The sequence below is a fragment of the Arvicanthis niloticus genome, chromosome 18, assembly GCF_011762505.2.
Source record: "Arvicanthis niloticus isolate mArvNil1 chromosome 18, mArvNil1.pat.X, whole genome shotgun sequence".
In the NCBI taxonomy this organism is placed as follows: domain Eukaryota; kingdom Metazoa; phylum Chordata; class Mammalia; order Rodentia; family Muridae; genus Arvicanthis; species Arvicanthis niloticus.
The window spans coordinates 31,585,893-31,611,502 of NC_047675.1; the positions used below are offsets into that span (position 1 = coordinate 31,585,893).

A 25,610-nucleotide genomic window follows, 5' to 3' on the forward strand; every position below is an offset into this window, starting at 1 on the left:
CTGTCCAGAGACATTTCCTAACCCACCCCATTCTCTGCCCCAGTCTAGCAATGGTGGTCCTGCTTCTATGAGACCCATGGATTTTTCCACTATGAAAATAAGCATTAAGTCCGCAAAAGCATTAAAAAAAAAGTTTATTGGGGCATCAGGGCTGGTGGAGCGGATATTGCTGAGTCTTGGGTAAGGAAGGCCGATCCGGTCGGCCGTGAGGTTCCTAAAGTGCACTCACTGTGGCAAATGAATATGGGGTGTTGCATAGAGTCTGGCCAGACGTTCCTACAAGGCCCTCCTGCCTCTAGTCCCCACTAAGGCAGGCCGTCTTCACCGCCTCCAGGTGTTCCGGGCTCACCACTGCTCGAGCTCACAAAAACAGCGGGTGAACGTGCCTGTAGAGCCAGCCCAGACTCTCGGCCCCTGGCTACTGGGGCGCCCAGTGCGGCACTGCCCAGGCGCGTCTGGGCCACTGGAATCTCTTCCATGGAGTCAGCAGATGCCGAGTAGTAGGCGCCTGCAGCGCCACCAGCATGCACTGGGCTGGCACTGGTGGAATCAGATGAAGAACTGGAGTGGCGGCTAGGAGTCCCAGTCTCTGCGCACAGAGGGGAACTTATGTTGAGACAAGGGCCGCAGCTAGGACTTTAAAACCTTCCCCTCCCTCAAACTAATCCAATACGATCCAAGCAGAGAGCTGCGCTCACCCTGTAGCCTGGGCAGCGGGAGCTCTCGGTCCAAGACCCCAGACCTGGGCAATCTATATACACGCCGTTTCCTCTTTTTCTGTAAAGACAAAGGAAGTGTGGGCTGCTTCCCCAGACCCCACTTTGCCAAAAGCAGCAGGGGTACTCATCAGAGTGCAGGCTTCGTTTCCATCTCCCTCTTCTTGGGCAGAGGTCCAAACCCAGTCCCTCCTACCTGGGGTTGGATCCGTGGAGGCAGAGCCAGTGTGTCTGAGGAGGGCCCTGGTGGTTCCACTTGGCCTTGGGTGGCAAGAAACTGGGAAGGACTGAGGTAAAAGCCAGAGAGCAAACTCTAGATGCTGCCCCGGAGTCCCTCCTGCTAGAGGTTCCCTTCCTAGCAGGACAGAGACACTAATCCATCCAAGACTTTGCTGAGCTGGACCCAGGCCCCTGTTTTGACTGTGACCTACCCTTTCGCCCACCGCGATGGGAATAGCCAGGTGTCACTTACTTGGCATTTAATGCTGCTGGCCGAGCCTGGCCAGAGGGCTCTGGACGCACATGGCTGAAGGTCCTCATGTAGAACTCCATCTCCTGGGAAAGGGGTCAGGAAGGCTAGCAGACTGTGCAGATACAGAGAATCTTAAGCCCTGAGCACACCTGTTACTGGCCTCTCTGATAGCTTGGTGACCTCATGTCACAGAGGCTTGGGGGTGTCTTCCTGGTTCTCGGATGCACTGGGAAAGCCCTTCTGCAAGGCAAGGCTTCAAACACACATTTCTAAATCTTACCTCATGACAAGGACTCACTTCATCTAGTCAAGCTGCAGCTATTCTACCTGAGGAAAGCCACAGGCCCTTAGGTCCAGTATGCCTAGACTGGGAAGCTTAGCCAAGAGGTTCACAGGGACAAAATACTCAAGAGCTGCCCTCACCTGCCCCTGGTTGTTCAGGGGCCAGGAAACCACAAAGCTATTCACAAGCCAGCATGTGCGCTCCAGGCTGTGAACACTGGGAGGTTGGTCTGGCAACATACTGCGTGCACCCCTTATTATCAGTGTACCAGCCATCATTTTGGCTGCTGGGAAGGAGAATGTGAGAACAGTCATTGCTGTCCCTATTTCCCAAAAGGAAAGGGTACAGGTGACAGAACCCCAAGCAAAAGGGCTGGAGATGACTGGTCTGGCACCACTGCATGCCAGATGTCCCCAGCTTTGCTAGAGAGAATTGCAGGTGAAGAAATAAAAGACCAGGAAAAGCCACCTGGGGGGGAGGGAGGGAGTGGGGCAGAGGGCAAAGGGCGGGGCCAGTGAGCTGGAGGGAGCACCCAGACAGCTGTCGCCTGCTAGGCAGTTGTTTCCATGGTGACAGAGGCGTCCTGACTAAGGCAGAGAGGACTCCGTCTCTAAAACAAGCCTATGTTTTGGGGGCAACGGCTCTAGAGAGGGGCCCCTCCCAAATTCCTGCTGGGTGGGGGTTGGGAGGCTGCCTGCTGGGTCCCTGAGAGTTTTAGGAACTAGGACAAGACCCAGCCAACCACTGGCTGACTGCACAGGTGCAAATACTGAGGCCCAGATGAGCCCAGGCTCAAACTCTGCCCAAGATGACCCTTTGGCGGAGGATACAGGAATAGCCGACCAAGCAGAACAGCAAAGTGATCAGAAGCTAGTCCCGAGTCCTGGGGCCCTAAGGTCACTTTCCTCATGTTTCCCTCCTTCAGTAGGAACTCAGCAAAGATCGGCTACCTTGGATCCCTTAGACTTGAGGATAGGCTAGAAGTCAACCCCTAACCAGCTAAAAGAAAGTGAAGCTATCACAGAGAGGTGCCTGCTTAGACTTCCTCCTCTCCTCAGAGCTGAGCCTTACCCCTCCCCCAGAGACCTTCAAACATCCCCACATTCCTAAATGGTGCTTTGGGGGCTCTCAGCCTTAGCTCTCTCTTCTGTCAAAGGGGACAAACACCTGGCTTCTACAGGACAGGCTTCCCCTTTAGTTAGCTATAGACTAACAGAACAGAATTAAATGTCTTTGCTGCTGTCACAGTTAGGCCCAAAGCCTAAGCAGGGTAAAGCGTACAGAAGCCTAGAGTCTGGGCATCCCAGAGCAGGCCTAGCCTACTTACTCTACAGATACTCTAGGATGACTGCCACTATCTATATACGGTTTAGTGCCCAGCACCAGGCATGTATGGGATGGTGTGATGGGGGCTTTTCTCCCAGTTGGTAGCACTCTTTGGCTTGGCCCATATGCAGGGTTCAAGCCCTGGAGATGAGAAAAAGAGAGGCAGGGTCCTTTTCCAAACCGCCCACCAGCCTGTGTTTGTATCCAGTTGCCATGAGGATTTGGGATCCAGGGCTCAGCCTTCCCAGCAAACACTGCCTGGGCCCCCTGCCTTTACAGTCCCTAGGGGCTTTGAGGACTGGACCACCTCCATCCCCAGCTGCTGACCTCAGGAAGCCAGGGGGCGTGGGAATGGGGACAGGCTGGTCTGCAGCTGGGCTGACTAGGCCAAAGCCTAGGGTGCAGGGTTCCTTGTTCTCTATGCATGGAGACCTTAACTCTCCTCAAACCAGGCTGCCTTTTACCTTTCTGGACATCAATATGGCCATCTCTAACATGGACTGTAAACAGTTGTCCCTGTTCTAAAACTAAAATAGGATAAGATGTAAGAAGTCATGGTTACAGATGAAAAGAACAGATGGTTATGGTCTAACCCAGCCAGTTGTCAACTGAGGGCTGGCTTCCTCTACCACATGCCAGGTGCCTGCACAAGAAGGTACACGGGACTACAGAAACACAGGGCTCCCTTTGGCTATGTTGGTGCCCATGTGCCCAGCTTAGGCTGGATCCTGCGTCTCCAGGACCCCACTGAAGCTGCTGTTCTAGGCTTGCTTCTCTTGCATGGTCTCCTCCATGGCTCTTGCTGCACAGCCTCACTCCCCATTACACACATATACACCCAAGCCCATCTCTCAGGGCCTCTCTATACCTGAATGGACCGCATCTTGCGGGGGCATGACTCCAGCTCCTTATTGGTCTCCTTTGCTTCCTGAGCTGGACGGTGTTGCACGATGTATTCATAGGTGGTGAGCTTGTGCCACACTGGTGGGTGTGGGAAGAAACGGGTCAATAGTGGAGAGGTAACCCCGGAACCCAAAAGGGAGGGCAGCCGGCACTAGGTTCAAAGCCCTATCACACTTACAGTAAGCAGTAGGGCAAAAGCAGGCCAACCACAAAGAGCCAGCACTCTAAGGTCCATGACTTCAAGGTTCTACAGCCCCAAAAGGTTCCTCCCTGCAGTCGAGACTCTATTCTCTTCAAGACAAGTTTGGAGGAGGCACTTACTTAAATAAATGTGGAAGCAGAGCAGGTGGCCAAGCAGGGCTGTAGAAAGCAGGCCCAGAAGGATGAGTAGGGCGGCCAGGGCCAGGATGGCAGGAGCCTGGGTCTCCACAGGGGCAGCAGGCAGGAACACAAACCACACATCCGTGTGATTCTTCAAGACTGCAGGGCACAGGCAGACTGTGCTTAGCCAGGGGTCAGGGTTGCACTAACTAAAACAAGTCTGTGTCTAGAACCCACACCGACCTTCAAAGTGTTGGTTGGTACGAAGTCGCATGGGGTTGACAAAGAACTCCACGAAGACATAAGTGGCCACCAGCACCAGGAGCAGAACACCCAATAAAGCAGATGCCACACTGTGTAGAAAGAGCCTGGCCCAACCACAGGCAGCTGTCAGCACTCAGGGGCTCCGGCTTACTAAGAAGCCAGGCTCCTGACCCCAACATCTCAGAAATCACAGGCATAGAGCCTTCAGACTCTATTACAGCATCCACTTCTCAGGCTCCTCATCTCAGCCTGGACCAATAGGATGGCAGACTCTGAACCCACCCTCTGCCATCCCAAGCATCACCTTCTCAGCATGCGCGCAACCCCATACACAACTGTATACTATATTACAAGCTGTCCACACTACATCAGGAAACCCCAGGTCCCAGCTGATTCTCACCGATAGTTCCTCTCGCCCACGCAGTTGTTGAGCCACTTGCAATGATGATCGAAGCCGCATACGCACTTATTGCAGGCGCTGCAGTGTTTGGATCGAGCACTCCTGCGGAAGGTTGGAGGGAAGGCACCTCGTGGTCAGCCAGCCCATCCAGTCCCAGCTGGTATAAGGACCTGAGTCAAGCCTGGTTCCTGATTACCCACAGGCACCTATGCCCTTCCTCGGACCGCAGCAATGAGGAGGGCATGCGCCCTCTGGCGGAAACAGGAGGTGGGACCCCTGGAGAAGGTGCTGAGGATCATGGTAGAGGGAAAAGGAGTGTCTTGTGAGGTCCTACTCTTAAACTACATACCTACGGAACGGTCACATGAGCAGGAAAGGAGGCATCCTTTCCAAGCAAGGACATCTGTGCCAGACCACACACAAGATGCAGGTGTGGGACCCGAGGCAAAATGCATAGCTGCCCGACTGGTACTTTATTTGCACTGCTAACAGCTCCGTTTTGGGGTCACTTTCCTTGCCATCCTACAGGGATTTTTCTGGCATTCTTCCAGAAGACATGTGTGGGCTAACTGTAAAGGAGCCAAAAGGAGAAGCGTTCGCTGTCATCCAGGGGCGTTAAGGAAACTCACGGGCAAGGCCAATGAGAGGGCCACATCGGGATACTAGTAGGGTGGCATCACGGAAGAAGCAAATGAGTCTGTGAAAACAGTGCACCCTCCCATCACTGGTGGAGAGCGACTGTCAGAGCCATTCGGAACATGTGCTGGCTGCTGCTTAGGGAACGCAGTAGGCATTCTGGTTCCGGTCGACAGGCCCTTCTAGCAGGCTACTCTGGGCCTTCAGATTCAGTGTGGAGCTGGCCTTGGGCTACGCTCTATCCCTCAGCCCACACACGAGTCTGGGAGACGACAAAGCTCCAGTGATGTAGGGGGAAGTCCCAAAGAGGCACTGTAATTCGCCAAAGAAGAACGGGTGTTCCACATTCTGTCTCCTCTCCTCACTAGCAGGAAGACCTGGAGCACGCCACTGGCCTCTCTGCCTCAGACTCCTGGCGGGTAACTGAGTGAATGTGCTGGGGGCCAGACAGCCAGTGTGCCCTTGACTCTGCTCAGTAACTTTGTGACTTCAGGACACCGTCCAGCTCTCTGAGCAGTAGGCTCTGGCTTTTTTGTTTAAAAATGTAGCACTTAGCACAGAACATTCAAGCCCTAACTCCCCTCCTCCCTAACGTTGTCACTGGCAGAGCTAGTCATTTACAAATGTTTGTTGTGCTGCCAAATGCCTTCTGGTTTTGCTATAGGAAATACTTTGCCTTGTCTTCCCCCTCCCCGCCTCCCCAATCTCTATCTCAGGTCGCTCCACCAAACTTTTTGTTGTTTTTGTTTTTTGAACCTGTCTTATTATATAGCCCTGACTACATAATAGTAGTCAAACGCACTCAAGTCCTGCCTCAGCCTCCCAATGGATTACAAATAAGCACCACCATGCCCAGCTCCACCAAGACTCTTGTTTTGTTTTTGAGACAGAATCTTACTGTGTAGCTCTGGATGTCCAGGAACTCTGTAGACCAGGCTGGCCTGTAACTCACAGAGATCTGCCTGCCTCTGCCTCCTGAGTGCTGGAGTTTAAGAGTTTAAAGCATGTACCACACACCCACCCTCCACCCTCTCCATTATAGAAAGAACAAGTGTTCAGAGGCGTAACTGTCACAGGGAAGCCTGGTGTGACCCTGCAGGCACACTCTCACGCACTCACACGTCCACGTCGCACAGGTTGCAGTGCAGGTCTTCAATGACATGTGCATGCTGGCTGCGGTTGAAGATAGGCAGGGGCCCAGAATAGCTCTTGTCCCGCACATTGGCATCTGCTGGATCGATGGAGACAGCAGTCAGGTGCACCACAAGGTGGCCAGCAAAGATGGCACCCATGCACTAGCCCAGCAGGTTAAAGACTCAGTCCGTACTCTGCAAACCAGGAGGCCCACCCACTCTCCTGCACAGAGTATTCTCTTGTCCATGCAGATTTCCTTTATACAGAGCCTTTACCTATGCTATGTTCTCCTGGCCAATAGGAACCTCCTCACCAAATTTCTTTATCAGACCCCTACACCCTCTATCAAAAAGAGTCATATGATAATGGAGTCCAAAGACCAGTAGTCCTTACTACTGCCACCAAGAAATCTAGCCAAACAGCCTTGGCCTTAACATTTCAGGCCCGGTACAAGCCAGTTTCTGGTCTCAGATTCCAGAAGGTGATAGAGACTAAAAGACATCACCTTCTAAAGTCCAGAGACCTTAGCTGAAATTCTGAGCTTGTTTTTCTTGCTTTCACAGGAAGCCATTTCCAAGCGGAAGCAGCTACTCCCTTTCAATAGCTAGGGCCAGATGGAGAACCACTTGCAGACAGGGTTCATCGACTCGAAACTTCCCCCTACCCAAGACTGGGTACTTGGCACCCTAAGCTGAGTGTCTGGGGTGGCTTTGCATGTTCAGTGTTAGCCAAGGCACTGTAACTAACTCCTGGAACTGAAATGAAGCATTCCCAGGACTTAGCTAAGCCAAATACAGGAAACAAGCATGCTACCTACTAGCTGCAAAACCTATATACAACAGGTTCCACCCAGGCAGGTATATACCTTATTTTCTTCCCTTCACCTATTCAATACGATCCTTCTTTATCTGCCTGCTTGCCAGGCAGACGCCATCCCTCCATCACTCAGGACCTAACCATTATTCATCCTTTACCCACTGGCTGTCCAACATCCTCACCTCACTCAGTAGCCAAATTCCTCTACCTGTCTGAATGAGCCAGGCTCTTCCAGATGTGCTGTACCAGAGCTCAAGGAGCCAAATGGACGCTCAGCCCTGAGCTCTCTGTCCTTATGGCCAATGCTATGGGTCAGCTCTCCACCCCCTGCCTAGGTCACTTAAGAACCTCACACTCTTCTCCAAAGTCTAAAGCCTACTTAAGCCCTTCCCTGCATCAAGGCCCACAGTGGCTCTAAGTGGTTCTCTAGCTGGAGTTCATGCCTTAGGCAGGGGCCACAGCTTGCCTTGCTCTGGCTTCTCCCAACTCTAGACACTCAGTGTGGGCAAACATTGAACCTCCTGCCTTCTCCCAGCTTCCTTCACTGGTTCATTCACTCAACTGTGTGCACAGTTCCTTCCTTTGTGCCAGGCATGAAGGAATATAGAAAGAGTCAGTTCTGAGCTCTAAGAAACCTGCTGCATAACAGAAAGCACAGATAGTAACCAAATAACAGGTCAGTCAGATGAGAGGCTATGCATTTGTGACTGATGACTTCAGTCCAACAGGGTCTGGAAGACTTCTCTGAAGAAGCGTCATCTCAGCTGAGATGTGGAACAGATGTCTAACAGGGCTTTGGAAGGCACGGCAGAGGGAAAGGACTGGGACTTAGTGCTATGGATGTCAGAAACACGCAAGGTGTCAATCAGGGGGACGGCTGAAATATTGTCCCAGCTCATGACTAGCATATAATAACGAGGGTCTGTGCTGCCAATTCTGAGCTTTCAAAAGAAACAAACAAACAAAAAAAAAGTCTAGGCTTCCACGTGAGCTCTCTCAATGTTAAATGTTAAAGAGATAAATAATCTCAAAACATTAAACTGTGCAGTTTAGGTAGTAATCATTGCAAAATTTGCCAACCAGATTGTGCCATTGATCTGTCACTTCTTGACCTGTGATTGGCTGGGTGGTGAGGCAAGGGCTTCTAGGAAGATATCACTGTTGTCAAAACCAGGAAATAAAAGGAATTCCTGAATAGACAGGAAGACTACACTGGAGAAAGCCATGCAGACCTAATGAGATCCTCAGCCTCGTTTCTTAAGGCAGGAAAAAGCTGCTAGAGTTTGAACTGATGAAACGTTATCAGTGTGTGCGTGCGTGCGTGCGTGCATGTATGTGTGTGTGTGTGTGTGTGTGTGAGTGTGTGTGTGAGTTTGTGTGTGTGAGTGTGTGTGAGTGTGTGTGAGTGTGTGTGTGTGTGTGTGTGTGTGTGTGTGTGTGTGTGAGCGCGCTCGCTCGCTCTGGCAGTAGGGATAAAGATGGCCAGGAGAAAGGGAGAGAGGAGGGAGGATGGGAGGTGGGGAAAGAGACAACAAGAAAGAGGAAGAGGGGGTGCTGTGTGAGACAGAGTTGTAAGTGTGTTCTGCCTGCAGCTGTGGGTAGGCAGGAGCACAGGAGACTGACTTGGTCAGACAGGCATGGGGCAGTGAGGAGGGAAGCTGGGAAGCTGTGAAGGAGGGCAACTTAACAGTGTGATGAATGACTGACTGTCAGCAGGAGAGGAAAAGGGAGCCACACAGGAATGCAGGAGGCTGGGAGAAGGAGGCTGCAAGCACAGGAATGCTGCCGGATGTGTGTCAGCCTGCTGCTGGTGATGGCACAATCGTGCTCCAGACAGTGTTGGAGCCTTTCCCAACATTTACGTGGGGTGTGACCACTGTGTCCAAGCCACTGGTGCATCTCCCCTCCCCCTGGCCCCTAAGCACCAGAGCTCATCTTTGCATTCTGGAAGCCTAGGGCCATTCTAGGCCCACAGTGGGGAATTGGTACCCACTTCACTCCTAAGGGGTCCTGAGAGCCTGCTTAATGGAAGGACACTTTGAGGGAGCCAGCCACAGAGCCTTGGTCAGGCTGCCAGACTAGGTGGCTTTCAAAGCCCCCATACGGCTCAAAGAAAAAGAAAAAACATGAAGTAGGTCAGCCCCTCAAATCATTCCATTTCCTCAGCCTGAATGGCCCTCTGGCCTCACTGGGTATGAGCTGTGCGACCTCAGAAAGTCACTATCCTGTCTGAACATCTTTCTTCATAAGGTCTTGCATAAGAAATGTTCCCCATATGTTCATGTATTTAAACACTTGGTTACCAACTAGTGGCGCTGCTGGTTAGTAGAACCTTTATGAGGTACAGCCTCACTGAGGAAGTACGTCACTGCGGGGCAGGATTCCAGGTTCTGCTTCCTGTGTGCAGCTGAGATGTGATCAGCCAGCTTCCTGCTCCTACCGCCTGCCTGCCTCCTACTACACCTTTCCCACAATTATGAACATTACCTAACCTTCTGGAACTATAAGCTAAAATAAACTCTGCAAACTCAGTTGCTTTTGGCCATGGTATTTCATCACAGCAAGAGAAACATAACTAATATGCTTTCTTAGTGGGGAGAATACCTTCTCCACAGGATTGTCAGAGGGACTAATGGAGATCATCCCTGTTAAGTGCTTTTGTTTACTTCGACTTGCTCTGATGCTCCTCACTCTTAGCCAGGTGGTTGCTGGGTTCCCGGGTGCCCTGCAGGTAGGTTACCTGGGTAACCCAGTCAGGGATGAACTATTCCAGATCACAGGAGAATGTCCCACCTAATCACACTAAAACCCATAGTCACCTTAAGAAAAGTCATTTCCCATTTATTCACCCAGTTGATGATCTGGCCTTGGGCTCTTGTGAACCAGGAAGACCCCCAATGACACTGCTAGTGTCTGAGGGTGACAATCTTCTCTAGAGTTCCTTTATTCAGCTGCTTCTGTCACTCACCAGCCCAGAGCTCTGGGTCAAGAACACACACTGGCATTACAGCTACAGCTATATGGCCACACACTTCCTAATATGCCTACATTCTCAGTGTAGCCATTGGAAGCAAATGGAGCCCTTCCTGTGTGACAGGAGGCTGACCCAGAGGGCTGGAGCAGCTGCTCTGACTAGCACAGCCCAGAGGAGGAGCTGAGACCAGGCCCTGCTGACATGTGCTCTCCAGCTTATCCCTTCCCTCTCCCTTAGAAATCCTCTTCAGGAGGCTGGTGCCAGCAGAGAGGAATAGGAACTCTCTAGACAGGGGTGCACAGAGGCTGTTGCACCCCATACCACTTGCACCCAGCCTTGTAGGTCTCTGGGGTTGTAGCCAGGACTGGAACAGTCTATACTACAAGGCTCAAGCAAGTTAGTGCTTGTCACTATTTCCAGGAATTTGAAGGACATATCTGTGGCACTTTTTGGCATAAGCACCCTCATCCTAAAATCAATAAGCATGTAAATATTCCCAGGCATAGCAAAATAATGTGGTTATAAATAAAACCACATTTTAAGTGGACCAAGAAACTTATTACGGGAAAACTATACCATGACAAATTCTTTCACAAGTGGAATCATTGCTCCCAAACTTGCTGTCTCAAATGAGGACTGAACCCCAGGCCCTTGCACATGCCAGGCAAGCATTCTACCAATGAGCTACATCCCCAGCCCCTACCTTACCCTTTCTTTAGCTCAGTATAATGAGTATGAAGACGCTTTGGGAATCTTTGTGAGACTATCTCTGGTGTTTTAAGTGCTCTGAGAAACATTGGGACTGTCCACTCACTTTTATCAGAGGAAGGGTCAAGTTAGAAGTTCAAGCCTGGCAAAGAATCAATCCTGCTCTATGCCACTGTTCCTTAAGACCCCGCGCCCAGCTTCAGGCCTCTGCCTTCTTCCGACTGTCCATCTCCCAGCTTTCCCGGTCCCATATATTCCAAGGATACAGCATAGCCAGCAGGCACCCAGTGGTGAGGCAGGAGGGGAACAAGGACCCCAAAGCCAATCACTGCAAAGAAGAGGTAGAGCAGCCAGGCCACAATCTGGAGCGGATGAGGGGGCCAGCTCCATCCATTCCGACGAGACCGCTGGCCCTGCAGTTCTGGGGAAGGTCCACTGTCCTGAGAGGGCGCTGTCCACACACTCTTCTCAGGGGCTGTCTTGTTGGAGGGTTTGTTGCAGATGTTCATCTCCAGAGGGAGAAGAGTAGAGAGCATTAGGCCCAAAAAGGTCCAGTGGGAGCATAGGGCCCTGGCTACAGCCAGGATATAGCAGGATGGTAGGGACCAGCAGGGGCTATACACTCTTCTCAGGGAAACCTGAGGTCCTAGCCTAATAAAATAGGCAGTTGGGGGCAGGGTGGTAATAAAGTACTGTCCCAAAACTCAAGAGCAGACTCTGACCCCAGCCTGGCCAGGACATGGGAGGAGGGTCCAGAGTTATTCAGGACACAGTGTGGCTGCTTGTTACTCAAAGTGTCCTGTTCCACAGCTATAAGAATGAAACTCAATAAGACATGTTCTCATCTGGTAACAATATCAGGCTGGGGCCAGAGCGATGAGAACACATGCTGATTCTGTTAGGATTAGTCACCTCCGTCCTGAGATCCAAATCAAGTGTCAGAGGCCCCATCCTTTGCTGAAGGAAACAGGCATGGGGGTTCAGAAAGATCTCATCTCACTGCTCGTTGCCGGCAGACACATAACCCCTTCAGAACCAGGGACCAACAACCTCTCCCCTTTGCTTCAGAGGGGTTCTCTATGGTTTCTCAGCTGGGGATGAGGCCGAAGCACACAAGAGAGGGAGGATTCTTCTTTGATTCCTTCCAGCCGAGTAAATGAGCGTGCTTCTCCCAGTCACTCTGGGCCTGATTCACCCAGAAGGGTGAAGGTCTAATGTCCTTTCACTCACTAAGAGAGCTACCCGAAAGGCCAGGCCTTGGCCAGAGCCAGACCACCAGAGGGCAGCAACCCCCTACCCTGCCCTGACTTGCTGCAGCCAGTTGCTGACCAAGACTCCCACAAGCAGGGGACTAGTCCTTACAGGAGAAAGAGCCCTGTCTACTAGTATTTTCTGGGCTAACAAACCAGGCAGGCAGTGTTATGCGTGGGGAAACAAGACAGTTCTGAGCTCTTGGTGGGAAAGTCAGGAGATAGCAAAAAAAAAAAAAAAAAAAAACCAAACCCAGGCAACTAGACAGTCTTTTCAAGAGCCCGTACTCACAATGAGCAAACTCTAATATGGTTTGAATCTGAAATGTCCCTCACAGGCTCAGGTTATGAATGTTTGAGTTCAAGCTAGCGATGGTGTTTGGGGAGCTTCTGGAAACTAGGAGATAGGACTTTAGAGGAAATGGGTCACTGGAGATGGCTTTACGAGTGTTATTCCCGCTTCCCTCCTGCCTTGCTCCCTACTGCCTGGTCTGCTATGATGCAAACAGCTTCCACCACCATGAAATGGGCCGTTCTGCCATGATGGGTTGGAGCCCCTGAAACACTAAGGAGTGATCTTTGCACCCTTGGGTTCTTCTGTCAGCTACACAAAAGCACATAATAAACTGACTACGGAAAAAGGTACCTCAGGCGCCTCAGCACCTCTACTTGGAGTAACTCACTTCACAGACCACAAAATGCAATTGCATCATCCCTGCCCACTACAAGCATCCCTTGATATAGGAAGAATTCCCTGCGGTCCCAAGCAGAGTCGGGGCCCCTTATGTCCAGTCCTTATTGGGCAATTTGGAGTACTCTGCCATCCCTATGTCCACCATTTTGCTCTAATGACTTCCCTCCAAGACAGTGAACATGTAATTCATTCACCTCTGTCCCCCAGGTCTCCTCCCCCAAGAATCAGGTGCTATACCTTGTATATAGTAGATGCTCAGTGAATGTTTGCTGACTTGAAAACATCTGAAATAAAACCAAATATGAATAAGGTAACTGATGTATAATTCCAGCCAACCAAGGCTCAAGTGGCTAAGGTACATCCATTTTGCGGCTGCCCAGACAGTTTTCAGCCCTCTATCTGTCCAACAGTCACATCTGCCTTGGCAATACTCTTGGGGTTTCCATGACCGTGACCACAGTCCAAACTAATTAGTGTTTATATAAACATAAATTAGAATAACTGAAAATATAAATGAAATTAACTGTCATGTTGTGTCTGAGGCATACTATGTTCTGCCTAAACAAATGTTTCAAGGTTACTCTGACCTCATCTAATGCTGATGTAACTGGTTTTTGTGGGTTTTTCCTTTAAAAACACTATACTCTGGGCTTCAGCAATAAGACACTTTGAGGTGTGAACCTCTCACCATCACCAACCAAAATTAAAGAGCTCTTATACTCTCAGATTGGTTTAATCAGCATGGTTGTCTGTGCCTTTCTCAAATGGAACTATTTCAAGCCAGCTGGCCTGTCTGTTCTGCCTTCAATCCTCTCATCTCTCCCCTTCCACGTGGCCGGGACATTTACTCAGTAGCATACCCTTTAGCCCTACATCCTCTGACACCCCGACTACTAGACATTCACTCAAAGCCACACTTTCCCTCAGCCCTCCTAAGGCTGAGAGGTCCCTGCAGGCCAAGCATGGCAGCGTGTGAAGTCATCTCTGAATGGTCTCATCTCAAAGCTAAATAGAGAGACCTTTGTTTTCTTCTGAGACTTAGGTCAAGTCCTCTGATCCCTTAGCCCATCTTCGATAAGAAATACACAGGATAAGAGGTTCCCTGGCTTTGAAGGAAACGGGTCTAGTGTCTTAGGGTTTCCATTGCTGTGAAGAGACGCCATGACAAGGCAACTCTTATAAGAACAACATTTAATTGGGGCTGGCTTACAGGTTTAGAGGTTCAGTGCATTGTCATCATGGCAGAAAGCATGGCAGCGTCCAGGCAGGCATGGTGCTGAAGAAGGACCTGAGAGTTCTACATCTTGATCCAAAGGCAGCCAGAAGACTGTCTGCCAGGCAGCTAGGAAAAGGGTCTCAAAGCCCACTCCCACAATGATATACTTCCTCCAACAAGGCCACACCTACTCCAAAAAGGCCACAACTCCTAATAGTGCCACTCCCTGGGCCAAGTATATTTAAACCAGCACGGCTAGGTTTGACTTTCTGCTTTGCACTTATTAGCCGAGTGGACTGAAATTCCTCCTCTGAAAAGTAGGGGTGTGGATGCCTCCTAGGGTGTGAGATCAGTGATACTGCCGCCAAAATGTTCACTTCAGAGTAAGTGTAATTCCTTTAAGTAGCTCTCTGGTTTGTCTCCTATTCCTAGGCTGCAGGACAATTAAATGTGTTCCTGTATCTGATGGTCTCCAAGGTCTAGGTCCAAAAGGACTGATTGAGGTCGCTGTTATTTTCCCACAGGAATAAGAAGACAGGTATTAAAACACAGACTTGAAGGCTAGAGAGAGAGCTCAGTGATAAGGGATCTGCCTAGCACATATGAGGCCCTAGATTAGACATGCACATGCATGTGCACATACTTGCAGGTAGGACAACTCAGAAAAGTACAATGAATGTAATCTACCATATGATAAAAATGATGACATAAAAATCATTTAGTTGCCCTCAGAAAGAAATATATTTTTTTAATTCTAAACACCATTACTCAAAATTTAGCAGGTTTATTGATACTTGTTTTAAAGCTAAACAACCAAAACTTGTTGACTAGAATATTTTGACTAGCATTAATACTTTATATCTTTATATATTCAAAATCCATACTCATGCTAGGTGTGATACACACTCCTTTAATCCCAGCACTCAGGAGGCAGAGGCAGATGGATCTCTATGAGTTCAAGGGCAGCCTGGTGTACATGGTAAATTCTGAGGTAGCCAGAGATATATGGTGAGGCTTTGTCTCAAAAAGAGAAATTCACACACACAATGGAAAATGGCCAATATCTGAATTCCCGCCCCTATTTTTTCAGTCACAATCATACATGTATTTTTTTTCCTGAGGCAAGCTCTCTCTATGTAGACTATCCTAAAATTTGCTGTGTAAATTAGGCTAGCTTTGACCAGGCAGAGATTCACCTACCTCTACCTCCCAAGTGCTGGGATTTAAGGCATGTGCCATTCTGCCTGGCCAAAAGTATATATTTTGATACCTTTTGATCCTGTGGAAGAAAAAAAAAATCTAACATCCAGAACTAACAATAATAGGAAAAGAGAAAAAAAATGTTTTGAGGCAAGCTCTTACTCACTATGTAGCCATAGCTGGTCTTGATCTACCTGTTCCTCCTCAGGGCCAGGATGACAGGCATAGGCCACCACACCCAGCTGCAAAGGAAAAAATGAGAATGAAGTACTTTCTATCGTAATAGAGTCTTCGATGTTTATGTGTATCCGTGTGTTCATGTTTGTGTGCGCGTGTGTACGTGTGTGTGTGTGTGTGTGTGTGTGTGTGTGTGCCTGTCTGTGTGTAGAGGTCAGAGATAACCTTGGTGTCATTGTTTAGGTGCTGTGTACCCTTATTTACTTATTTGCTTATTTATTATCTACAGTGCTTGTGATCCCAGGATCCCAGAATCCAGAAGATGGCATCAGATCCCCTGCAACTGGAGTTACAGGCAGTTATAGCCATTTGGTGTTGGTTCTGGGAATCAAAGCACCCACGAGAAGCAAGTACTCTTAGCCACTGAGCCATCACTCCTGAGAGAGACAACTTCAGATATATGAGTCACCATGTGGCTGCTAGCAGAGTCCTCTGGAAGAACAGCTAGTGAGCTGTATCTCTTCCAGGGGATCTGACACCCTCTTTAGCCCCCACAGGCACCAGGCATGCACATGGTACACAGACATACATATAAGCAAAACAAGCATACACACAAAAATAATGATTTTTAGAACATTTATTTTTATATTTATGGGCATTTTGCCTATATGTATGTCTGCAGAAATGAAGTTACAGATGGTTGTGAGCTAGGAATGAACTTACGTTCTCTGGAAGAGTAGCCAGTGAGTGCCCTTAACCACTGAACAACCTCTATAGTTGCAACCCACATTTTTTCCCCCTTTTGAGACTGGGTTTCTTACTGGCCTGGAGTTCAACAAGTAGCTGAGGCTGGCTAGCCAGTGAGACCTGGGGATGTACCTGGCTTCTCTGTCCCTAGCACTAGGATTACAAACACAAGCCATCCTGCCTGGCTTTTTCCCTAGGTTCTCGGGAACCAACTCAGGCCACATGCTGGGAAGGCAAACATTTTACTAACTCTAGCCCCATAGTGGATTCTCAAGCATGTTCTCCACACATGTGCAATGTTAACATAAGTGTGAAGTGTTTGACACGGATAGCACACAGCTAGGATCTTCGACAGCCTCAACTAGATAAGCCACTTGTCTCCTGTAAGGCACCAATAGCTGCACTGTGGCAGCACAGATCCGTTTTGAAATCTTTTTCCTTTTTACATTTGTGCATGTGTGTGTCAGAGGACTACTAAGAGGAGTATGCTTTCTTCTTCCACCATGTGGGTCTTGAAGTTCGAACTCAGGTTGTCAGGCTTGGCAGCAAGTGTCTTTACCCACGAAGCAATCTTGCTGGCCCATGTTTTAAAGTGTTTAGCAATTTCTCAAAACAGATGCTGGAAGGGGAGTTTACAAAAAAAGAAAAAAAATGTGAATACTTCAGTGATAGCATCTAACTTCACTAACTACCACAGTAAGAGATGTGTAACACTGAGGTTTTTTTACCCCCCAAGTAGAGGGTGCATTCTTCCAAGTGTCTTCTGTAGCCAAAGTTTCCTGGGTGCTTTGCCTCCAAAGGCTTTTGATTTGCAAGCAGTCTGCTTTGCTTAAGCCATGGCACAGAGACCATAGCTGCTTCTCCTTCCACTGGACTCTGGAGAGCCAAGCACTGGAGAGCATCTACAGCCTGATTGTGAACACAGTTCTGAAGTTGCCTTTAAAAAAAAAAATTTATATATATAACTGGACCACAATTTCCCCTCCTCTCCCTTTAATACCCTACCTCACCTTCCCTCTGACCAACCCCTTCTCCCCACATCCTCTCCTTCTCTGTTTCTCTTCAGAAAAGTGCAGGCCTCCCATGGATATCAACCAAACATGGCATATCAAGTTGCAGTAGGATTAGGCACCTCCTCTCATATTAGACTGTATGAGGCAACCCAGGGGAGGAAAAAGGTCCTGAAAACCAATAAGAGTCGAAGACAGCCCCTGCTCCCGCTGTTAGGAGTCCCACATGAAGACTAAGCTACACAACTGAAGTGCAGGAGACCCAGGTCAGTCCTGTGCATGCTGTGAGCTGTCAGCTGAGTCGCTGGGAGCCCCTCTAAGCCCAGGTTAACTGATTCTGTAGGTTTTCATGTGGTGTCCTTGACCCCTCTGGGTCCTGAAGTTGCTTTCTTCTTTTTTTTTAAGATTTATTTGTTGCCGGGCGGTGGTGGCGCACACCTTTAACCCCAGCACTTGGGAGGCAGAGGCAGGCGGATTTCTGAGTTCGAGGCCAGCCTGGCCTACAGAGTGAGTTCCAGGACAGCCAGGGCTACACAGAGAAACCCTGTCTCGAAAAACCAAAAAAAAAAAAAAAAAAAAAAAAAAGATTTATTTGTTTTATTTATATGAATACACTGTCACTCTCTTCAAACACACCAGAAGAGAGCATCAGATCCCATTACAAATGGTTGTGAGCTACCGTGTGGTTGCTGGGAATTGAATTCAGAACCTCTGGAAGAGCAGCCAGTGCTCTTAACCACTGAGCCATATCTACAGGCCCTGAAGTTGCTTTATTAAGCAAAAGGCCGCAAGGAAAACACACACACTGAACTTAAAAATAAAATAAAATAAAATAAAATAAAATAAAATAAAATAAAATAAAATAAAACCAAGTCTCACTCTGCAGCCATGACTAACCTAAAACTCATTTTGTAGCCCAGGTTAACTCAAACCCTTAGCAAACCTCCTGCCTCATCCCCTTGAGAACTGAGATTGGTTTTTTGTTTGTTTGTTTGTTTGTTTTGGGGTTTTTTGGTGGTTTGTTTTTGTTTTGTTTTGTTTTTGTTTTTTGTTTTTTTGAACAGGGTTTCTCTGTGTAGCCCTGGCTGTCCTGGAACTAACTCTGTAGACCAGGCTGGCCTTGAACTCAGAAATCCGCCTGCCTCTGCCTCCCGAGTGCTGGGAGAACTGAGATTGTAAGTATGAGCCGATATATCCAGCTCAAGTAACTGGACATACAAGTTCTCAATCTCTACTTTTCCTTTTAATTTAGTTGAAAAGATTGGATAATTTGATTAAGAGATTTTCCATGTATCTCAACTTGATTTATAGGCCAGGATAGCCTTTAGATTGTAAAGACTATGCCACCACTCTGTCTTGAGTTGACATTCTGATCTTGTTACCTAGAGATGCCTATGGCCACTACCAAAAATAGGGCATTATCAGCCACGTCTCTGTTTCTTTCTTTGGAAACTGCCTTAAGGACTGATCAGTCATCAAGAAAGGGCAAGTCAGGCTTGGGTCCAAATTTAGACCATAGGTGACAAAGAAAATAAACTGACAACATTTTCTCTGGAACATTCTAAAGTGGGCAAATCTTCGTCTCTAGTTTGTAGAAATAAGCAGAAGTCATTGGGTCAAGCCCTATCAATATAACTGAGCTGGTAGTTCTCTGAGGCAGACCTCTGTGGACAGCAGTGGGCTCAGAACCACCCCCATCAGGGCGATATTCTGCAGTCCCGAACCCAGGGCCTTGCATACATTACATAAGCACCATCTCCCTGGGCTATATCCCAACTAAGCAAGCAAGCACTTTGAAGGGAATGTATGGATTTAATCCCAAAGCCTGGTCTTGGCTTTGTCAATCCCACTAATGAAAAGCCCTGTACCATGAGGAAGAGACAGAGGCATGTGGCTGCTATGTTCCTAGTACTTGACAGGCACTACAGGCATCCCTAGTGTTCAATTACTCCTGAGGCAGGAGGAATCACCATCCTAAGATGGAGGCTTGCTGCAAATAGTCAGGTGGGGGTAGCTTTGACTCCAAATGAGGATACTGTTCATCCAGAGAGGTACCAGTTGCCTATGGCATCAGATAGAGGGACGAATGCCTTCAAAGCAGCAGCAACACTCAGGAACAGACACAAAGGAGAGCCAGGAGGATGCTTCCTGCCTCCAAATCCTGAGGGAGCAAACTGTGAACTTGATAATATTTTCTACCATTGAACTGAAGTCCACAAATTCTTTTTGGCTCAAAAGACTTTCATTACAAGGGCTGGGAGGTTGGACCAAATCCAAAATGGGGCCCACAGATGTATTGTCATCAGGCTTGGGGACTTTCTCTGGCTGTTCCTTCCCTCTCAACAGCACCCTGGGAATCCAAACTGAAAGATATATGGCTCTGTTCCCCAAAAACATGACCAGATGGTGCATTCAGCCCTTGGCAGGCAAGGCTTACTAGGGCCCAGGCCTGAGTGCACTGAGGGTATAAACACAGATAAGGCTAAGTAAATGCCCTCTCCAGCTTTCCTTTCCGAGGCCCAGACACACAGAGCAACATTGGGGCAGTAGGTACGTGTGTATTTGGGTAATGCTTAGCAAAGGCTAGCCATTCAGATGGAATATGTTAGGGGCCAATGAACCCGGAGTGGCTGCAGGACTGAGATCACTTAGGCCCAGGTGGGATGCTCTGGGCAATGCTGAAGATGCCATAGGGAGAAGGAATTTTGAAGCACAGTATGACACACACAGCTTTGATTTCTAGTCTCAGTAGAGAAGAGGCTATAAACAAAACCAGAAAGGACATGGGATAAGGTAACAAATACAGGAGGCTGTTCAGAGGGCAGTGGCTCAGCAGCCCTGTACTCTGGGTTAAGGTCAGGTTCACAGCTCCTCCTTGCCCATACAGTACCCCCTGCTGCATGTTTAATGGGCTGAATAGTATATAGACCTTCATAAAATATTCTTCATGTGCCTTCTAGTTAAAAAAGACAAAACGTCCGGATGCTGTCTGGGATGGAAGGGAGAAAGAGCAAGGACTTAAAAGACTGTTAAGAGGCACAAGTATCTGCCACCTAAATCAAGGGTGCTTGACATCTGTGGAAGACTGAAGGGCGCACTGCTAGTATGACAATCTTTTCTATTTAACATTCACTTGCTAAAAACTTTAAATAACATTTTCAAAATAAAATTAAGCTTCCTTAACTTATATTAAGTTATATTAAGCTTAAATTAAATGAAGAAAATCTTAGCCAGAAATAGTGGCAAATGACTTTAATCCCAGAACTCTGGGGAGAGAAGGAGGTGAATCTCTGAGTTTGAGGCCAACCTTGTTCTAAATAGCAAATTACAGCCCAGCCAATGTTAGACAATGAGACCCTGTGTCAAAATAGCTAAGAAAAAAAGAAAGGAAGGAAAGAAGAAAGAAATCTTAATATTTTGAGTTCTCATAATGAATGGTATAATAGCTGCATGGCTGGTCATTTCCTGCCTATCACCACTCCAACAAAGAAAAAATGTAGGCAACCAGGAGGCTAAGACGGGAAGAGCACTTGACCCACCAGTTCAAGCCAATGTGGGTAACACAGCAAGATGCCAATATCTGAGCTCAAATAATAATAACAATAGTAATCGTAGCAATAAATTCAGACTGTTCTGAAATTCATGCATGAGATAGCTAAATCATCTAGACTGAAGTGAGAAGCCCAGGCCCTGGAGAGCCTGTAGGCAGCCCTAGATTCCTGAAAGGTGTCTGTGGACACAACAACAAACAAAAAGGGATAGCAAAGAAGAAGCCAAGAAACTGGGAAGGTAAATTGCTTTGGTCAGAAAAAAAAATTAACATGAAGCTGTGCAGCTTGGCACAGCCTTTAATCCCAGCACTCCATAGGCAGAGAAAGGCAGATCTTTGTGAGTTCAAGGCCAGAATGCTCTACACAGTGAGTTCCATGACAGCCAGGGCTATGTAGGGAGACCTTGTCTTAAACCAACACTGGGGTGTTGTGTGTGTGTGGCAAGGGTAGAAACAGGAATTAGGCTCTCTGGAGACAGAGCCTTCCTCTGGCTCTTGCACTGCTGTTCACAGTTCAAGGAAGCTGGGGGCAAATTTCACAAATCCCACTTCTTTGGGTGTCTTCTTTCAAGTTAACCAGAAGGCATTGGCAATGTCCTCCAAACCTGCGAACATATTTAACTTGTGGCCCAGACATTCCACTGTTGTATTTATCTTACACTCTCCTAACACACAAAAGTTCATTGTATTGTTCCTTGTAACAACAAAGAATAAAAACAAATATAAACATGCTATGGTACGTGTATACAAGGGAATGCTAGCAGCATCAAAAGCAAATGATGACATTATTTTTAAGATAAATTTACATGAACAAGCAAGACACACAATTGTAGACTGAGCTATCAAATAAATAAAACTCAAGTCAGGGGGCTAGAGAGAGGTGGGGCTAGGCAACAGCCATCTGCTGCTCTTACAGAGGACAGAGTTTCCAACCTTAGCATGGTGGCTCCAAACCATCTTTAACTCCAGTTCCAGGAAACCTGACACCCTCTTGTGATCTCCAAGGGTACCAGGCATGCATATGGTACACAGACATGCATGCAGGTAAAACACAAACATAAAATAAAAATAAATATTTTTTTTAAAAGTAATAAAAGGGCTGGAGAGACGGCTCAGAGGTTAAGAGCACTGACTGCTCTTCCAGAGGTCCTGAGTTCAATTCCCAGCAACCACATGGTGGCTCACAACCATCTGTAATGGGATTCAATGCTCTTTTCTTGTGTGTCTGAAGACAGCTACAGTCTTTCCAGAGGCCTACAGTTCAGTTCTCAGCACCCACACCAGGAGCCTGATAACTTATAACTCCTCCAAACTCCAAGAGATCCAACATATGTGACAGGTAAACACATACATAAATGCACACATTAAATATATATATTTAAAAGACCATCACCATTTGGAAGGCTGCAAATCCCAGGCCCAGCCTGGGTTACATAGCAAGACTGTGTCAAAACAAACAAGCTCCCAGAAGGGACAGACAGACAGATATCTATGTTTCTATAGGCACAGAGTACTCTGGGCAGGAAATGGCAGAACCCAAACACAGGCAATTTCTATGAAGAGCTAGTATCATTTGTTTCTACTGTGTATTTGTTAGTATTATTCAATTTTTAAAAACCATTTACTGTTTTTTAAAAAAATAAAGTACCTGGGAATGGTGGTACAGACCTTTAATCCTAGCACCCAAAGGTGGGCAGATCTCTGTGAGTTCCAGGACAAAGTTACAAGGTGAAACTCTAACTCAAAAAAAAAAAAAAAAAAAAAAAAAAAAAAAAAAAAAAGACTAGCTCTGTGGAAAGGCAGGCCTGGATTCAATCCCCGGCAACCAGCCCAACACCCCCACCCACCAGATAAACAGTGGAAAGGATGTTACCTCCAGCCCTCCTTGTTCTGCTGTGCTGCCATGTGAACCAAATGAACTTGTGTGAGCTAGAGGTTTATACCAGGCCAGAAAAACCAGGAATTCCTGCCTAACAACCATTTGACAAGAGTGCTTGTTGAAGGGCTTTCTACCCATGAAGGCAGTTCTGAGGTGGGAGGAAGGGCCACAGAACTTCCTGGTACTCTGAGGGGTCTGGTCAATGGATACTGGGCATGCAACAGAGCTGCTGGGAAGACATTCGTCTAGCCCTTGACTAACAGCCAGTTAGCACCCTGTGACCCAGAACAAGGCAGAGGTGCACTCCACAGGAAAGGTGCACTCCATAAGAAAGGTGCACTCCACAGGAAAGGTGCACTCCACAGGAAAGGTGCACTCCTGAGCAGCTCTCCTTCCTCTCCTGGGATTCCTCTGAGTAATTCTAAATCATGTTTTCAACTTTTCCCCAGGATCTGCTTCTAAGATAATTCTCACTGAGATCTACTGTGCCTCAATTTAGACCACATAAAGGGGAGCCAGAGAGAAAAATGCTTTGCAGAGCACATTGGCTTAAGTGCAGAGAGTCATTTATAAAAGACTTCTAGGGGCAAGTACAGTGTTTATTAAAAACTCCCCACAGGTGCCAGAAAAAAATCCGTGTTCTTAAACAATCTGAGAAGTGGATATGGTTCAACTGAGGGATAGATATCACATCACTTCCAGAAAATAAGCTAGAACGTAAAGCCTCTCTGGTCTCTCTCTCCCATAAACAATATGCTGAAGTCAGTTGCTATGGCAAGACAGACTTGAAATGATTCCTGAGTTGACACGCTGTGCAAACATTTCTGTATCGTTCTCCTCTGCAGCAGCCACCGCAAACTCTGGGACACAAGTCCAGGAAGAAAAACAGAGAGAGCAGCAGGGAACAGAAACCAAATCAAGGGAAGGAGGCAAGGGTTGTTGATTTTTAACCAGGAAATCAACTGGTGATTGTAGGAGCCAGCCTTGGGGAACACCCACCAAGAAAGTCATTAAGAACAAAGGGTGACAGAACAAAGTAAGAAAAACAATAGGGGGAGAAAATCAGGCTAATTAAACACCACAGCTGCTTTTATAGCATCTCCTGGTGACTATCTGTATACAGCTGGTCTCCCACAACAAAACAAAAGGAGTGACCACCCTCATCTAACCTAGCTCTCCCTAGGTAAAGAAGGTGAAGCCACCCACTTCTTACCATCTCTGCTGCCCTAAGATCACTGCAACCTTATACTGTTTTGTTTTCCTAAAGTCATCGCTGCCACTTGGAAGGCACTTATACTAGGCCAGGCGCTGCTTGAAGCGCTTACACGGAATTCACTGCATTCAACACTCTGAAGTAGTCCTATTATTTCAAACTGTTCCCACAGATCTCTCTAGTCCTTGGTCTCTCAGATGTGGACTCTTCACCTCCTGGCGCCGCCACTCTGTCTCAAGACATGCACAAAATTCCGTGTGCACAGACGAGGTCAGGGAGAGACTTGTGGGTTCCAGGAGACTCAGCTACACTGACTAAACTATGGAAATCTTCAAGTGATTTCTGCTCAGCAGCCAGAGTATAAAGCCCTTCTGACAATTTGAAATTCATCAAACTCTTCTCGGACTCCCTTCATTTTCTGGAATAAAAGTTGAAACCCCCCCCTCACCATGAACTTTAGGAACTGCCCTCGCATTTCCGTTCCATACTAGTACTCTGCTGCCTGGACTTTTGTGTTCGCTTTTCCCTCTTTCAAAAACACCCTTCCCCTAGTCACAATTCTGGCTCCTTGCCAACCTCCGTGTTTTAGCTTAAGAATCACCTTTAGGGCCCACCAGAGCACTTGATAAGACTAGTCACGTGTCTGGCGCCTGTTCCCCAACCCATCCTTAATTCTCTGTGGGTTCCGAAGACTGAAGGCGTCTGCTCTGCGGCCCGACGCCTGGCACACTGCCTGGCAATCGGTGGGCGCTCAGTGCGGATCTATAGCCCCGATTAATGATAAAAGGCAATCCCGCGCTCCAGCGGGTCGGCGACCCAGCAGCAGGCCGGGACGGGCCCAGAGTCCCGCCAGGCACTGGCGCAGCGCGAGCCGGTGGCTCGGGCCAGGCTCGGAGGTGAGAAACGCCGCAGACGCTCCTCACCTGCGCGTGGTGGCGGCCGCGCCAGATGCGGCCTGCCAAGGTCAGCCAGCGGCTCGGCCCCGCCCTGCCCGTCCACCCTCCCCAGGGCGGCCGCACTTCAGACCGTCCGGGCAGAGTCAGTCCCCCCGACACGGAGGAGACGCGTCCCGGAGCGCGGCTCCATCCCGGACGGAGGTTGGGCCTCAGAGTCCTTCCGCCTTAGTTCGGACCAGCTGGCTGTGCAGCCGTGCCAGGCCAAGGCAGGCTGGGCCTTGCCGGGCGCGGGGCCCGTTCCCTTGGCAACGGCGCGAGCTACGGCGCCCCACAGCGGCCAAACCGCGCTGCGTCATTTCGCAGGGCCATCGTGGCTCTGGGCGGAGTTTGCCAAGTGACCCCTGACTCTACAGCATGCCTATTCTTCATTTTCCCCCCATAACCTTTCACAGGGAAAATCCACATCCTTCCACTTCCTATCCACAATCTGGCTTCCAAGAATCCTACTCTCCTCAAAACGCGTCCTGTATCTAGTTTCTCCTCTAAATCACTCTTAGGAAGATTCCAACCAATCTAGGCTCTTTGCTCATTTTCTTTTGTTTATTTTAAAGTGTGTGTGTGTGTGTGTGTGTGTGTGTGTGTGTGTGTGTGTGTGTGTGTGTGTGTGTGTGTGTGTGTTGTGTATTTGAAACAGGGTCTCATGCTAGCCTCAATTTTGTGATTCTTCCACCTTTGCCCCCTGAATTTGCTGGAATTATTGTAAAGACATGACTGCTGCACTCTCAAAGTATGTGTTAGGTGCCAGGCACATCATAAGGAGTACTC

General features: G+C 48.3%; 1 protein-coding gene across 5 annotated transcripts; it reads right to left on the reverse strand.

Annotated features, from left to right (window-relative positions):
- Nucleotides 1-116: 116 nt before the first annotated feature.
- On the reverse strand, nucleotides 117-25,073 carry Zdhhc1 (zDHHC palmitoyltransferase 1). 5 transcript variants are annotated; one of them, XM_076915767.1, is made up of 13 exons: nucleotides 24,813-25,072; nucleotides 15,480-15,555; nucleotides 13,135-13,181; nucleotides 11,220-11,462; nucleotides 6,441-6,616; nucleotides 4,686-4,787; nucleotides 4,265-4,389; nucleotides 4,022-4,180; nucleotides 3,666-3,778; nucleotides 1,189-1,271; nucleotides 913-1,071; nucleotides 699-777; nucleotides 117-589 (listed from the first exon to the last, which is right to left on the reverse strand). In XM_076915767.1, the coding sequence occupies exons 4-13, from the start codon at nucleotides 11,460-11,462 to the stop codon at nucleotides 419-421; spliced, it is 1,410 nt and encodes a 469-aa protein (XP_076771882.1). In that variant the 5' UTR covers nucleotides 13,135-13,181; nucleotides 15,480-15,555; nucleotides 24,813-25,072; the 3' UTR covers nucleotides 117-418. The 5 variants fall into 5 exon arrangements, with proteins under 5 accessions (XP_076771882.1, XP_034378383.1, XP_034378384.1 ...); XM_034522492.2 differs by having other exon boundaries at nucleotides 913-1,003; nucleotides 24,813-25,071; XM_034522493.2 differs by having other exon boundaries at nucleotides 913-1,003; nucleotides 15,476-15,555; nucleotides 24,813-25,071.
- Between the last annotated feature and the right edge of the window lie 537 nt (nucleotides 25,074-25,610).